Source organism: Penicillium crustosum, assembly GCF_028827405.1.
Source record: "Penicillium crustosum strain IBT 35664 chromosome Unknown utg000005l_segment0_segment0, whole genome shotgun sequence".
NCBI classification, from domain to species: Eukaryota; Fungi; Ascomycota; class Eurotiomycetes; order Eurotiales; family Aspergillaceae; genus Penicillium; species Penicillium crustosum.
This window is the reverse complement of record NW_026623126.1, coordinates 2,558,901-2,574,721: the sequence shown is the minus strand read 5'-3', so window position 1 is coordinate 2,574,721 and position 15,821 is coordinate 2,558,901. Positions and strand designations below refer to the sequence as shown.

General features: G+C 47.0%; 5 protein-coding genes across 5 annotated transcripts; 2 read left to right on the top strand and 3 right to left on the bottom strand.

Moving 5' to 3' along the window:
- Nucleotides 1-1,047: 1,047 nt before the first annotated feature.
- Nucleotides 1,048-2,445, bottom strand: N7487_011658 (uncharacterized protein; the record flags this gene model as incomplete). Its single annotated transcript, XM_056879388.1, has 2 exons — nucleotides 1,048-2,103; nucleotides 2,158-2,445. The coding sequence occupies 2 exons, from the start codon at nucleotides 2,443-2,445 to the stop codon at nucleotides 1,048-1,050; spliced, it is 1,344 nt and encodes a 447-aa protein (XP_056724707.1).
- A 2,067-nt stretch (nucleotides 2,446-4,512) lies between these two features.
- Nucleotides 4,513-6,145, top strand: N7487_011657 (FAD-dependent oxidoreductase; the record flags this gene model as incomplete). The annotated part of the gene is made up of 4 exons (XM_056879387.1): nucleotides 4,513-4,651; nucleotides 4,759-5,327; nucleotides 5,385-5,725; nucleotides 5,833-6,145. 4 exons carry the CDS (start codon nucleotides 4,513-4,515, stop codon nucleotides 6,143-6,145), a joined length of 1,362 nt encoding a protein of 453 aa, XP_056724706.1.
- Nucleotides 6,146-8,251: 2,106 nt separating this feature from the next.
- Nucleotides 8,252-11,704, bottom strand: N7487_011656 (ankyrin repeat protein; the record flags this gene model as incomplete). The annotated part of the gene is made up of 2 exons (XM_056879386.1): nucleotides 8,252-11,207; nucleotides 11,262-11,704. The coding sequence occupies 2 exons, from the start codon at nucleotides 11,702-11,704 to the stop codon at nucleotides 8,252-8,254; spliced, it is 3,399 nt and encodes a 1,132-aa protein (XP_056724705.1).
- A 1,218-nt stretch (nucleotides 11,705-12,922) lies between these two features.
- Nucleotides 12,923-13,976, bottom strand: N7487_011655 (oxidase ustYa family protein; the record flags this gene model as incomplete). The annotated part of the gene is made up of 5 exons (XM_056879385.1): nucleotides 12,923-13,231; nucleotides 13,291-13,421; nucleotides 13,477-13,510; nucleotides 13,576-13,676; nucleotides 13,739-13,976. 5 exons carry the CDS (start codon nucleotides 13,974-13,976, stop codon nucleotides 12,923-12,925), a joined length of 813 nt encoding a protein of 270 aa, XP_056724704.1.
- Nucleotides 13,977-14,879: 903 nt separating this feature from the next.
- N7487_011654 (uncharacterized protein) lies at nucleotides 14,880-15,285 on the top strand (the record flags this gene model as incomplete). Its single annotated transcript, XM_056879384.1, has 2 exons — nucleotides 14,880-14,944; nucleotides 15,027-15,285. The coding sequence occupies 2 exons, from the start codon at nucleotides 14,880-14,882 to the stop codon at nucleotides 15,283-15,285; spliced, it is 324 nt and encodes a 107-aa protein (XP_056724703.1).
- Between the last annotated feature and the right edge of the window lie 536 nt (nucleotides 15,286-15,821).

Here is a 15,821-nt window from a genome sequence, read left to right as displayed (position 1 = left end):
CCTTTATTTAATTAGTTCTTACAAATAACAACTCTTCTTCTTCCATCTATCTCCCCACTGTAGTGCCCCCATTACAACAGGAAGAAACGAGACGATGCCATAACTTCCAAGGTTGCTCCCGGTATCTAGTAGGTGTAACTACATAGTAATAGATCGCAATTAAATTAAAGTTTCTGTCAAAATCTGTCAAATACAATGGTTGAATCTCATACAAAAGTTCACAGTTTGTTGAAATTCTTGTTCTTATCATTTTACCATAAAGATCAACTACCAGTAGTTTGCACCCTTGACTATTTACCTTGGAACCATCGACGAGGCAAAGATCTTGACTCCTCGTACCAAATCCCTTCCATAAGGTCCACAATCCTGTAGTGCCTATATCTCGTAATAATGGTTTATATAAAGTGAAATCATTAAATAAGACGAAGAATATAGAATGGTGTTATGGTATGGTCGATGATTCAAAGATCTATCTACCTATAGATCTATCTATGGATACCTACCTGCCCGGGCGATCCATCCTATAGTAAATCATATAAGCTGATTAAGAACCCCTGGGGCCCGTCTACTCAATACGGCTAACTAGGTACGGTGGAAGTATACCCAGTAAGCTTTAATATTTGTTATCAATTAAATGCTCCTGTAAGGTATTAAGTAAATGCATATATATGGCATGCAAGTTGATACAATTATAAAGACTATACTTTTTGTAAGGTTAGAGTGGATCTGAATTATTGTCTAGCAATATAATCCAATGAGAGAGTTATGTGCCGGGTGGCATACTTAGTCGCCCGTAAAATGACATTGAAACAGAGATGGCTGAATGATTACTCAAGTTCATTGAGAATTGTTACTCGTGTCATCAAGTCCATAGAATTATTACTTGGACACACGGGGAAGAACAGATATTTTTGGCTGTGCAATTTAGAATCTCACTAAAAGGTAGTGGCGCTCGTATATCAACTGTTGTCGGATAATCCCCGGTAATCCACGATAATTTACCAATATCTATCAGGTTTGCAGGCCGTAGGGGTAGGTTAGCAGGGTTTACAACCACTTCATACGCCTCGCAGCGTAACTCCCACCACCCACAACGCCTGTAACGCCTGTAAAAGCAATCAAGGTTCCATATCCACTCCCATAACCGTACCCAGCGTTCCCCTCCCACGGCAACCCCTTGATAAGACCCTCACTAAGGGGACCGGAAACCAAATTCCCGACGCCCCTTCCGGCCGCAAGACAGGCAAAGACCATGCTTGATTCAGCGGAGGGTTTGTTGTGGACTACCTCGCGCATAATACCAGGCCAGGTACTGGTGTATGAGCCTGCGAAGAGACCGTATATGATCGAGAATATGAACAGAGGAGCGAGGGATGTAGAGAAGCCCCAGATGAGAAAAACGCCGATAGAGGATCCGACAGTTGAAATGAGGATGCAGAGCGTCACGTCTAGTTTGTCGATGATGGCACCCATAAGTACGCAGCCGACGACGGAGGCCAAGTTGAAGAGTATAACAGTCAGTGCTTGGGGGGAAGTCGAGGCACCGATCATGCCTGCGTAAGTCGGGAGGTAGATAGATGGCAAGAAGAAGCCGAGCGCCTCGACGATATTGCAAAACTCGAAGATAGCAAAGGTGGATGTAAACATGAACCGGAAGTTTGGGGCAGGCGGACTGGGTCGGTTATCTGGGATAGGTACACGCGGCTTGACGAAATAGACCAGCGGTGCCGTGAGAATAAACAACACGACTGCGAAGCCTCGTAGGGTAATCCGGAACCCATACTTGCCCAGCAGCTGTTCCATGACGATAGGGAGAACAACACCGCCGATTCCAGTGCCGGCCCACATGACACCAAACGCGAGGCCCTTTCGCCGGTCAAACCACTCTTCCATTAGGAGGATACATGGAGCGTAGGCGATGCTGCCGCCGAGTGCATAGAATATCCCCTGAGTGACGATAAGGTGGTTGGTGTTTGTGGCGAGGGAGCTCAGGCCGAGAGCCGCACACATTAGTAAAACACCTAGGGCGCAGCCGAAGCGTTGATATTTTGGCCATTGTCTGTAGGCGGCGAACACAAGAGGGAGGTCGAGATACATGATTCCCTGTGGATAGGAGTTAGCTCGCGTCGGGTTGGAGCATGAAATGTTCAATTTTACCATAGCGCAGGTTCCAATGACGGCGATATTACCGGAGTCCTTGAATTGAGGCATGTCGCTGTAATACGCTTGGAAGACACCGAAGGTGAAGGCGAACCCCCAGACGAGAGCCTCCATAACGAAGCACGCAGCGAGGAACAGCCAGGCATTCATTCCACCATCCATGGGCGGGAGTTGCGTCCCATAACGAACATTTGACATATCAGTGCCGCCTCTCATTCCCTCGGCTGGGGTCCCCAGCCCCTTCTCAGGCTCATTTGTCAAATGTGAGCCTGTAATTTCCTCCATTCTCAGAGCCGAGGTCGACCACGACAAAAGGAAGAACAAGTAGGGAAATCTTGCCCTAGTAGATGAAGCTTTCAAATGTTGTGATGAGTATAAAATTTAGTAAATCCCCAGCTCACTATAACATACATTTTGCAGGAAGCTTTCGGGGGCCAGTTTAAACAAATATAAGCTGCCAAGCTATATGGAGAAATCATCCACAGGGCGTGGAATGATCGAGGTTCAGTTATTGACTTGGCCAATCAGAGGTACCTGACAAGGCGCTAATGTGGCAAGGTATCCACCAGGGCACTAGGTAGTGACTCTTAGTAACCATGGAAGACACTGGACCTAGAGTGTGCAGGTTAACTCCATGGATAACTCCAGGGCTAGCTAATGTAGGCCTGGTAATAATCTTTTATCGTATCCGAGATTCGGGGTAAGCTGATTTGACCCCCGGAGCCACATTTTGGTAAGCCTGAAACCCGAGCTTCTAGTAACTCAGGTCCTGAGGTACTTTCAGTGCTGCGCCGGCTGTGATATTTCCCTCGCATATGGAGGTAAGTACATAGGCGGATCGGAGTTCAGCCTTCATGTCCTAAACTATGATGGTATTTTATTACCTGGCGAAGAGAAAATGTTTGATGGTTGGGACAAGGGCAAATATTTGCCAGTAGCCGGAAGCAGGAAACAGGGAGCACAGCCAATGATCATTCGAATATAAGCCAACAGAGAATTGAAGAAGAAAACAAAGAGAAAGGGAGGAAGGTAGAACCTTCACCCCGGCAAACACGCAAACACACATGCAGTCGATAGCCTAAAGAACCAGGCAGCAATGTAGGTCAGACGACATAGGCAACAACCTTGGAACTTTCCGACTATTTTATGCACAATTTTAGCTGCACCTTTGTGCATTTGACTCTTGAGTACGGGCGATTAATTATGCCACTGGTTCATAACTCTCTCATTGGTTCATATTGCTAGGCATTAATTTAGATCCACCCTCACTTTACAGTAGAAACAAATTAATTACATAGTTGAAGATAACGCGGGTTTAAACAAGAGATATAATCTGATCCTTATAGGGTTTAAGATTAATGGTTGGTTGTACTATTATAAAGTTGATTAATTATGTAGTCAAAGGTTACATGGAGAAAGTTAAGGGAAAGTCCCTTTATATAGAATATACTTTTTTACCGCCCTCGTATGTATCTAAAATGACATCTAAAATGAATATAACAAGGTAAGCGGCTGATCGCAATTCTTGTATATGCCTCTGGCGATGAATGAAGACGGGAGGTAATATCCAATGTCAGAGTTATGAACCGGTGGCATACTTAGTCGCCCGTAATTGTGATCGCCGTTTGCCATGCTTTCTTTTCTTTCACCCAAAGTGGAGCAGATCAAAATAGTACTATAGTCCCTGGGCTAGCTTCAAGAAAAAATCGAGAAGCTTCTTCCATGACGATATTGTTTCTCCTGAGACTTCCCTAGGTAGGTAACAGGAGGTTGATCGTCCTTGCTAACTGTGACCTCCGTGTTCCGAATGCCGCTTACTAACAAATGGGTGCCCCCGGGGCCGCCCCATGGGCGAGGCTAGGAGCGGACCGATAGCTTATTAGGCTATTACATAGGTAGATGTACCTGTTGAGAGCATGCACGTTTTATCTGCAGAATGAGCCATGCCATTTATTTTCATTTGCTACGGCAGTAACACTTCCCTTTGGTTATTCACATCTGAATCACCATTCCCAAGCTCAGGATAGTAGTAGATAGTCTTGGATTCTCATCTGATTTCTTAGTTGTCCGTACGGGTATAATCATTGCTTTTAACGCTGCCAAGGTACCTGGCTAAGCCAATGGAGATCTTCAGCCCCGGGCCTTGGCCAGCACTAATGATCTATGTAGGTCGAGGCCTGCCCGGGTACGGAGCTAGGCTCGTCCGCTCCGTATCCATCCATTCCCGTGAGATCCGGCTTGATACATCTGCGCATGAGCTATATATATTTGAGCATACCCCGAAGAAAGTAAGTATTTGAATCAAGCGGGTTTCCTTCAAAGATCCAGAGGTCAGCATTGTCAAGATCAGCCATGAAGCGAGAAGAAGACACAGGAATCTCCATTCTCGTTGTTGGAGGTGGCATTGCGGGTCTATCATTCGCTATTGAGGCTCATCGTAAGGGTCACAATGTCCGGGTAATCGAACGTCGACCTCGCGGAGAGACTTTTGGTAAGCACGGAACAGAAGCGAGCTGGCAGTGGACTTCCTCCCTCTGGACAGGAGCCCCCAAAATCGAACATATGGCTGACCAAGTGACGTATGGATTCTTGATGCAGGTGAAATGATCGTAATCACGACTCCAGCTCTCCACACTCCAAAGAAATGGCCGGGCTTCATGGAGCGGGCGAGGCAAGAGGCGGTTGCTCCAGTGCTCAATATGAAGAAATTCGATGGCACACTGATCGGAACGTTCCCAATTGGCGACCCCAAGGTCCCTTCCCTAGCTATCTACCGATCAAAGTTGCATAATGTTCTCCACGAGTATGTCTTACAGCTCGGAATACCGGTCGAGTTCTCTGCGACGGCTGCGGATTTCTTCGAGGCAGAGGACCATGGCGGTGTGATCCTGTCTGACGGCCGCAGGCTCACGGCAGACGTAGTGGTGGCTGCTGATGGGGTTGGGACCAAATCATGGGCATCAGTAGTCGGCAGCAAAGACGCCCCCATTAGCTCGGGATTCATCCTGTATCGAGTCACCTTCCCCGCGGCACCGGCGCTCGAGAACCCAGTCATCGCGAAGGAATTTGAAGGATTCAGGGACCGCGCATTCCTACATGCCGGTCCCGGGGCGCATGTGGTTACTTGCAAATCGGAAAACGAAATTTGTTGGATGCTCACTCGCAGGGTATGTTCACTCATACTTCAAGCCTCCGTTATCTGATATGACACTAATGTCACCCAGGAGGATGGCGGTGACGACAAAGAAGATTGGGCCAAGACCACGTCGATTGACAAGGCTCTAAAGGCCGTTGAAGGCTGGGAACCGTTCATGACTGAGCTTATCAATGCGACACCAAATCACACCGTTCTTGAATGGAAGCTGGTTTGGCGTAACCCTCAACAGCAGTGGGCGTCGCCCAGCGGCCGCATCGTCCAAATTGGTGATGCCGCGCACCCATTTCTGCCGACCTCGGCCAGCGGCGGAACAATGGCCATGGAAGATGCGTACTCCCTAGCTGCATGCTTACAAATAGCCGGGAAGAACGATGTATCCCTCGCAACGAAGGTGCACAACCACTTGAGGTATGTAACAACCCATGAAGCTAGGACTTAGTAGCTAGTCCTGGGTTGAATGGGGACAGAAGAATGCTACGTGTTACAGAGGCTGATCATACATGCTCCTGTCATAGGTTCGAACGGGTCTCTTGCGCCCAGAAGCTCGGATTCAAGAACCGCGAGCTGTTCCACAACACTGATTGGGATGCAGTTGCCAAGAACCCGGAGGTAATGGGCAAGATGGTCGGAAACTGGCTGATCCACCACGACCCAGCGCAGTATGCAAATGAGAACTACGCTAAGTGTGCAGAGCACCTTCTCAGGGGTGCACCATTCGAGAACACGAATTCCGTTCCTGGCTACAAGTACAAGCCGTGGACTGTTCAAGAGCTCCTGGACGCTTCAGAGAGTGGCAACCCTGTTCAAGATGAAGGAGACTGGTCCTAGATAGAAAGTGAACTTGTCACAAAAACTTAGATACTACAATTGATAGACAAGATATAGCTCGGAATTTTTATTTTCTTAACGTGGCATCTCAAAATAGTAGAGTGAACTGAGCACAGGGGCATTCTCGTTTGGCAAAGTCTTTCCAGAACAAAGGAATCCAACTTCCCCTAACTGCTTCCAATACCACGTGAATCAACTTAGAAATAGGCATATCCGGACTTCCTTCACTAGTTATTGTCAGCCTGATAAATAAATGGTTTGAGATAAGGGTCAAATCAGCTATGCGCCCAGATAGTAGACCCACACAACTCGAAGCAGGCGTCCGGCCCTAGCGGTTTGATCTGTTTGTACATCTCGGCATAGATTGGTGTTTGCGGCAACCCGAATGTAGCAGCATGATTATTTATACAAGAAGGACCCATGCTGCAAATGACAGGAACTTTTGTGTTATCCTGGGATGCAGAGAATAGCAACAAAAGATCGGTACATAATTCAATCCTGTCCCCTGTGGGAACGTAAGCATGCTTGATGCGGGTATATCCTTCCACATCAGACTGAGTGATTAAATATTTCGGACGATTATTCTGGGTTGAAATCATGGTAAAGAAATTGGAATCAATGGGACGATATAATCAAAGTACTGAGGAGCACAGTTGAAGTTACGATCTCGATTGACAAAAAGAGTTTACCCTTGGCCTGTATTTGCGCCATGTGTGTGTGAAATATATACCCCAAGAAGTCCCGTAAATATAAGTATTTGATACAGTGCGAGTGTACTCATAGAGAAAAGACTGTATGTATTGAGTGGGACAGAGACAGGAGAGAGAAAGGAGGAGAGAGAGCAGGTATACTATCTACTATGGGTTCTATCACATGGTGATGCCTCAGGCATCCAACAGTATTGATCAGGAGTCATGCTGCGATCTATATCATGGAAGCAGTTTGCTTACGGCATAGTGTCATGGTAGTGGGGAACCGCGGGGTGTTGAGAATACCAACATCGTCATCTGTCATCCGAAGTGAGATAACAAAGATTTTAGATTGATATCCTCTATATATCACCATTCCGGGAAAGCCTGCGCCCAATCTTCTAAAATAGATGCCCTTGAGGTTTACATGAGCATTAATAAGCGGGACTAGGGTCCACGGGTGTGTGGTGGACTTCTGTTGTCAATTGTCTCAGGTCGTTCCACAATGACTGACCAATACCAATCAATGTTGACTCTGTACCGCTTTTGTAGTGGTGTCGGATCTAGAATCATTTAAAATATTAAAATATTGCCTTTAGGATAAGGCCTAGAAACGAGGGTAAAACGAATAATAATTTTGAAAATCCTAAAAGGAGGTTCAACTTTACTTAGAATCTAAATTCGGGCCTGTTTAGGGGCCTATTAACCCGCAGTGGGCTTCTACCTTAGGCCCATAGCCCATCGGTGGGCCCGGGTTGGGCTTTGGGCTTTATGGGCTCTGCGGAGGTCTACTAGGGAATAACAGCAGCAAGCTACTAACCCAGGGATGTATATTGCCCAATAATATTCCACTCCTGGTTGGTTAAAAGGGTTAGTGCAGTAGTCGCCCGACTTCAGGTGATTCTCACCTAGATTCTCACTCTGTCTGTTGCACACTCACCATTCTCATCCTAAACTCCCAATTGATTCTCAGTCGGTTGCTTTTATGATTCTCTTCTAGACCTAACATGATACATACGACCATAGGGTGTGGAAAACAGGGCTTCCCGTCCGCTCAGCCGTACTTAAGCCACACGCCGGTGAGTTAGTAGTTGGGTGGGTGACCACCAGCGAATCCTCACTGTTGTATGTTTTTGTTTTTACTTTAGGTGTGGGTGAGTGAGTGGTATATATAGGTGAGAGGAGGTGAGAACGGAGTGACAACTTGTTAGGACCAAGCAAGTACTCACTTAGTAGGCATATTTAATTTGACCTTGAGTCGAGGCCTCCGGTTTAGCCACTCGTGATACAATCTGAAACAATATACCAGAAACATGTAGCAGTAGCGCTACGTTTCTCTAAGGCACAGTTGCAAATCCTATTTTGGGTTTTCAACACTTTCAAGAGTTTACACCATCTGGAATTTCTATGATGGTATTTATGCAGTCATTTCATATGGCCCGCTTCGATCATTCATCCTCGAGATAGCACCGGCGTCCATATCCCCTTCAGGTGCCGTGTATACTGAAGATATCGAGTCTGAATCTGAGTCTGAAGGATCACCAACGGTATCTTGAGTACGCTCAGATGGCCCTTCGGGCTTCGGAGTCGGAATGTCTCTTTCACGCCGAGGAAGAATTGTCCTAGGAATGCTATTCTCTTGACTATGATTATGTGACTGTACTGGCGTGTTTTCAGTGGCAGAGCCTCCAGCCCTCGGGGCGCGAGACGATATCCCCGAAGATCTCTGGGGGATTTGAGAGGAAAAGACAGAGATTGGTCGAGGAATGAAGGTGGCCGACATCGGTGATTCTGCTCTGGCTGGAGGCCGACTAAGAATCCTCCTAGTAGGACCCTGTTCGGGTTGACGTATAGGGGATACCCCACGAGAGCCATCGCGAACGGAAGCAATTTGCGCGTTTGCCAGCGGTGAAATTTGCTCACCGGGTCGCATACGAATATGCGACAAGGGGTCGATGGACTGTGGAGGTTCAGCCCGGTAACCATGCTCAGGAGTTGTTGAACGACTGCTAGGCAGGCCATGCTCTAGAGTTGCAGGTAGCTCCTGAGGCAAAAAGCTTTCGCGGTCTCGTGAATTGGGGGGCAGTGAATACTGAGCTGGATAATTCCCCTGATTAACATTCTGGGGCATACTTGGGGTGTGACTTGGAGGCATCAAACCAGAGTCCGCCAAAGCCTGGTTGAGAAGTTCTCCCACCCGAGCCTTGCAGTCCTCAGAGATAATGGCATCTGGCGAGAACCCAATTGTCTCAGGCATGCGAATGATATCTGGGACATCCATATCGGGTATCCTAGTGCGAGCCAAGAGCGCCCGAAGAACATCCAGATGGCCATGATATGCCGCATAGCGGAAAGGCTGCCAGCCGCCCTCGTCCTTTTTGGATGCCGATGCTCCACGCTCTAGCAGCAGCGAGACCACGGGTAGGTGGCCTGTCATAGCAGCCAAGCATAAAGGAGAGTCATTGCGTGACGTAGCTTGGTGCTTCTGGTAGAGAGGAGACCCTCGATCCAACAGCTTTTGTACTGCAGCCACATGTCCACAGCGACATGCTACGCCTAGAGGCCGGTCTCCGACGCTGTCCCGAGCGTCTAAAGAAGCTCCTTTGTCACAAAGAAGATCCAGAAGGTGTATTGAACTTCGCGCGGCTGCGATATGCAAAGGTCTTTGTTGGTGTTGATATTCCGGCGCTTCAATGTCAGCGCCTTCTAAGAGTAACAGCGTCGCTATCTCGATGCTGTCCGCCATACAGGCATAATGAAGCGGAGTAAGACCTGTTGCGCATTGGCTGTTGAGGTCGGCACCCTTGCGTAGTAATGGCTCGACGACAGCAAACTGGGTCCGGATAACGGATAAGTGCAAAGCTGTTCGTCCCATTGCATTAACCTTGGCCAGAGATCCTTTCTTCTGACTAAGAATTTCAACTGTCTCTTCGTGGCCATTGTACGCAGCCCAATGCAAGGCAGTCATCCCGGTGTCGTCCGTACCACTTGACGAAGCCTTTGGTTTAGATTTCAATAGGAATTCGACGGCCTGTGACCGGCCCGCTTCGGCAGCACATATCAATGGTGTCTTGCGATCACGACCGGCAGCTTCTATATTAGCTTTGTGGGCCAGAAGCACTGCAATGGTTTCGACATGGCCTGCTTCGCATGCATAGTGCAATGCCGACATCATGGTAGCGTCCTTGGCCTCGATATCAGCGCCATTTGACACAAGCATGTACACAATTTCAGCATCGCCCTGCTTTGCTGCAGCGTGCAAAGTTGTCATTTGATTCTCAGCACGAGTGTTGACCTTGGCATTATGCATAAGCAGCATTTTCAGGGCTTCGTGCTGACTTCGGTCAACGGCAATTCGCAGTGCTGTACGGCCTTGATAGTTTGGAACTTCGGCAATGTTGCTCTCCTCCATGAGTAAGCTTATTACACCGCAATGACCACGCGAAGCTGCAAGATGAAGTGCGGTCCAGCCAGACCCATCGGTCACATCTAGTCGAGCATGATGTCGAAGCAAAAGCTCAACAACGTCATCTTTTCCGCAGTGCGCAGCAACAAGCAATGCATTTCGACCTGATGCTTTATGTCGCTCTTCAATGTTAATGCCATATTCGATGAGCCGTGCCACCTCACTTTGGGAACCGGCCTGGGCGGCCTTCACAATCTGTGGAATAGACACAGCATCCGCGCCGGTCAGATTAATGCTGATATGGGGATTTTGCTCTCGTTTAGGCTTTACTCTTGTGAAAGCTGTGCCATTGCCTACTTTCGGTGAGCCCTTGGAGGACAAAGAGGCAAGATTTAGACGACTAGAGGTATTCAAGCGAAGTAGAGAAGATATCCTTTCCAGATTAGAGGCAGATCTCTCAGGTGTCTTCGATGTCTTAGTATCTGACTTGCTCCGGGAAATATGTTGCAAGTTTGGACGCGGTGCATCTTGGTAGGATGTTGCCCTCTTGTGAACTGGATGTACTGGCGCCGATGGACTAGTGGGCAAGAGAAGATGATGTTGGCGGGGTGGAGTAGCATCAACCGATGGCCTTGTAATGCTGCTATTACGCGTAGGTGTGTCTGCATAACCTTCATCTGTGAATGCACTTCGGCCACTATTGCTGTCGGTCTGGCTAATAGAGGTCCTGATCGATGGTACGAGTTGTTGGGGTGAACTGCGATATACCGGCAAATCTGTGAAAGCATCGTTGAAATCAAAAACTCGGTCAGTGGCTGTGAAACTGCTGTTCTGCGAGATGCTTGCCGTGCTAGATGTAGCCTGACTCCGTGCGGATACTAGTGTTTCGGTGTCGTCGCGAACCCTGCGCATGATGCGACGAGTCGTTGCCTGTCTCAACAAGCGGACCTGTTCTTGTGATGTATGACTTGAAGGCTTATAAGTTCCTGTGTGGTTTCCAGGCATGAGGGGATATTCTCACCACTGACAGACTTGGAGTAATAGCTGCAATGCCATCACTTGCGCATGTAGTTTCTCCTGGTGTCCTTTCATAATATCTTCTTTCCAAATGACTCTAATGCGCAATCTAAATCCAACTATGCCATCATTGCGACTGCCCTGAACCAAATTCATCACATCCTCAGAGAGAACCTCCATGATGATTCGACAGCCACCCATGGCTGTAACGAGCTGTTCATTGAATTCCTCCGATACCATTACATCCGAAGAACTGAACCGATGCCATTCCTTTAGACTCGTGAGTGCTGTCTGGATACAGCTCAGCTCCTGAATAAGCGAGTGGATTGTAAAGTCGGCATCGCTGAATTTCCCATGTAGTTCATAGAGGCCGTGAATAGTTGAAGTAAGTGCGCCTAGAATTTGAACAATTGCCGAAGCAAACCCGACCACAGATATCGGGTCCATGGGGGACTTGAGACATGAAGGATCAAGACATTGCGGGGGGCTGAGGGGGGGCTGAGATGATTAGCGCCAAATCACATGGGGGGGGGGGGCTGATACATGCACATTGGGAAATACAGACACAGATGGGAAATGGCGGCAAAATGGCCCCGGGGGCCCGGGGTCAGCTCTAGGTTATGTAAGCCTCTCCAGCAACCTTGGAACCTTAGAACCATGGAACTGCCATGCTAATTTACTCCAAGGGTTTATCTACAAGATATAGTTTATCAGCCCGCATAGCTGCAAATACAGTGTTGTATTCATGCACAACAAGAAAAAAAAAAAAAGCAGAAGAACAGGCAGCAGTAACACCAAAAATAACATACAACAGTAGGGGCTTGCTAGCGGTTACCCATCTAACTACTAGGTTAAGCTATGCTAGTCAGTGTTTCGGGATAGCTCGCGCTAAGTTTATCAAAGGGTTTCACAGAGTTAGTGTAGCTAGGATGGCTGTATGCAGCTGCCAAGCAATTAATTGTTTTAGATCAAAAGCTGCTATTTAACTATTCAACCTACGTTCTCCCTACGTTTACTATCTCTTAGCGGACCCCAGGCGCGGAGGGTCAGTGCATCGGTCGTACTACCCCCAAGGATTGTCACCCCTAGCCAAAAAAACCTATATGACTCTCTTCTACACATAAAATAACACATACGACCATAGGGTGTGGAAAACAGGGCTTCCCGTCCGCTCAGCCGTACTTAAGCCACACGCCGGTGAGTTAGTAGTTGGGTGGGTGACCACCAGCGAATCCTCACTGTTGTATGTTTTTGTTTTTCTTTGAAATTTTCGTCTCTTCCTCTTTTACTAAGTCAACGGTGGTGGCCGTTTCCCCCGGCAATCTATAGCATGCAGATACTACATGACGCTGAGATCATTTTGGGTTTGATGCCATATGAATTCCCGTGAACAAATGAGCAGGGCTTTTCTTCCATGGTATATGTAAGAGGATGTTTGAAACCCCTTTTGTCTGTGTCATGTAAATTGGAGATATAAAGCAGAAATGGCTTAGCCAGGCGTTTTTGGGTCAACTCATGTATGTACAAATGTCTAACCTCACTTTGTCGGAGATGCAAGTTTCAGACTTTGGTTTTCACAGTAATTGTGACATCGTCTCAGTCGCAAACAAATTGATATAACAAGCTCTAAACAATTAAGGAGGTGGTGTTGGCAAAAAAACCGAATCAGCACTCGAGGTCGGATCCCCCCCCGTTGTATGGTAGAGACGGGGCAGCGTGTTCGTCTGCCCACTCCACTATTTTGTCAAACTTGCGACATTTATGCTGGGTACTAAAGTCAGGGTAGATTCCAAACTTCTCTACCCAGTTCATGGTAACGATTCCCACATCACCAGCACACATGAGATATTGGCGGAGCATGTCAATGCAGTGATCAACATGTTTCCTGAGTGTTGGTTCTGAGTCCGTGAATTCCTCTGGTCTATTCTCCGACAGATCATAATATTCTCTGTAGGTGTACTTCCTCACAAGGTCCTGATTCTCGTTAGCGTTGCTCCTGGATATCCGAGAACTTTCGAGCGGCGACAGCTTACCAGGCAATGTAGCTGATGGAACACTTCAATTCCACTCATATATTTCCCTCCATATTCGGCTGGAAACTTGACGGCAATATCAGACTTGTTGATTCGTGGAAGGACTTCAGCATCAACTTGAGTTGAACCCACTAGAGAGATTTTAGTTGCTGCTTGACGGAAACGAAGAATTCGACTCCAACTTACTGTGCTTGATATAAGACCATGCGTCGTCCAAGGCCTAGTTTAAGCAATATCAGTTGACAAGGTTTGTGGAATACGATAGGTTCAGACTGTTCGTATGACCTTATTCGGACTGCCTTTATACACATTCTCATACTCCAGCGCTCCATGAAACATCACAGTTTCATATTCAATGACGCCTGCCGTAGATTCTAGGAGGGGTGCTGTGTTTGAAGGGATCTTTTAGTAAAATGTTCTCTTCAACAAAGACTACCCAAAATCTTACAATAGCTCGAGGTAAGTGCCGCACAATATTGCTCCGAGCACCCCTTCGCTAAGGAAACTGCCATAAAACCAAGAGAGACCACAAAGAGAAGAAGGTTACCGGCAATGAGGAGAAGAGTTCCTGATTTCTTCCAAACTGGCTTCAACGATTGCCGTGATTCTGGTAGAAAAGCTAGGTTTTCGGGTGTACCTTCGTATTCATCGGATCCAGCCCGTAGGGGAGTATAGGATTCTTTCATGGTTGTGTTCGGTAGAGACATGGGGGTTTCAAGTGACAATGGAAGTGAGTGTTGGGATAAAAATGAAAAAGCGATTGAGAGAATTCTTCTGGATAATTGATGGCCAGTTCTAAACCAAGTTTTCACATGTCATATCGCAATGTTACATCCCCTCAAAGACTCATTCCATCCAATCTATAATAGAAAGAAATCCATGATTTGCTACGTGAGCTGTCGGGCATTTGACCTTTCTTGGGAGTGACCACCGCCTCTGCATTATGTTACATCGGTATATGCAAATTGAGCGGATTTAGAGCCTAGTTGAGAGAAGTATGCTCTAGATGATCCACTGCAAAACAGATTATGGGATCTTCTTACGGAGGAAATTGAATGTGACTACGGAGTACTCATACAGTATACCCTCAATATGCCTCCACCATAGCTTTCAAGTATATTGCCGACAGATGGGCACTCTCACTCGAGTGCTCTGACTTAGGCGATCCTTTGCCTTCCTCGATAGCGGAAACATATACAAACATACAGATGGGATTCTTGGATTATTCTTCAACTCCTACTTTAACATGTTACGTCTCTAACAAAACCACTAATACTATAAGGGCAATTGCACTCCAAATCCAGACAAAGTGACAATTAGACCAAGTTCATTGAGCTAATTCTGCACTGTGATGATGTGCTGAGGTGGGTCCTGCGCTGTAATATAAGAGATACGGGCGTGCTGACAGAAAAGGAAAATGGTGCCTCATCGGTAGGTACTCCTCTTCTCCGTCTTCCAGTTAACCCGTCCAACAAGCTACTTATTAAATACCAGACACAATCCTCATACCTAGTATAAGGTTTCTCAAGAACCCAAGCCTACTGTTCTGGATATTGCATAGTCCAGATCAACATATCGATCTCGCTGCCATGCACTTCTCGAAGTTTTCTGTTATCCTCCTGGGGCTTGCTTCCAACACCGTGCTTGGACTCGTGTAAGCAATTTATGACACTTTTTTCTTTTAAAAGAAATATGAGAAGCAGAGTAGTAAGATACAGATCTCTAATTTACATCAGGGCCCGAGACAGCAGCAAAATCAAGTACGATCGATATGACGCCCGTGCTGTCGATGCACGCGACAGCAGCAAAATCAAGTATGACCGATACGAGGTCCACGATGTCGATGCACGCGACAGCAGCAAAATCAAGTACGACCGATACGAGGTCCACGATGTCGAGGCGCGCGACAGCAGCAAAATCAAGTACGACCGATACGAGGTCCACGATGTCGATGCGCGCGACAGCAGCAAAGTCAAGTACGACCGTTATGACTAGGAAGCTAATGGATAGCGGCCGACAAACATCAGCAGTGAGGGTAAATTGATAGAAAATGGAAAATCTAGATGTCCATGTGATGAAGGATTGATACTGTATTCTGGTCTCCCCAAGTAATCTGTGCTGCCGATCCTATACTTTATTTTTTCAACTTCTAAGCTATGTATGAAAGCTTTCGTGAGTCGTCCATCACGCATTAAGTGGATACCTATGGAAATGGTAGAAGCACTTTTATCCATTTTTAGTACATAGGGTCCTTTTGTATTTTCCATTTGCAGTGGGGGATACAAGCTTTAGAGCTGACCATAATAATATACCAGGGCCACTTTTAATTACACTTTGACCCCTCGGAAGTTCTTTAGACTCCGAATATCAATCTATGATGTACAATGATCCAGTGCCTCTCCTGCTATCACCAATAACTTACCCCTCTTTCTATCTTTGTTTTCCGCCTCGGTGATTAGCCGCCAGGTAAAGATAAACACATGTAACATCAACATCGGGGAGCTATCCGGAGTCCGACCACTCGTATGCAG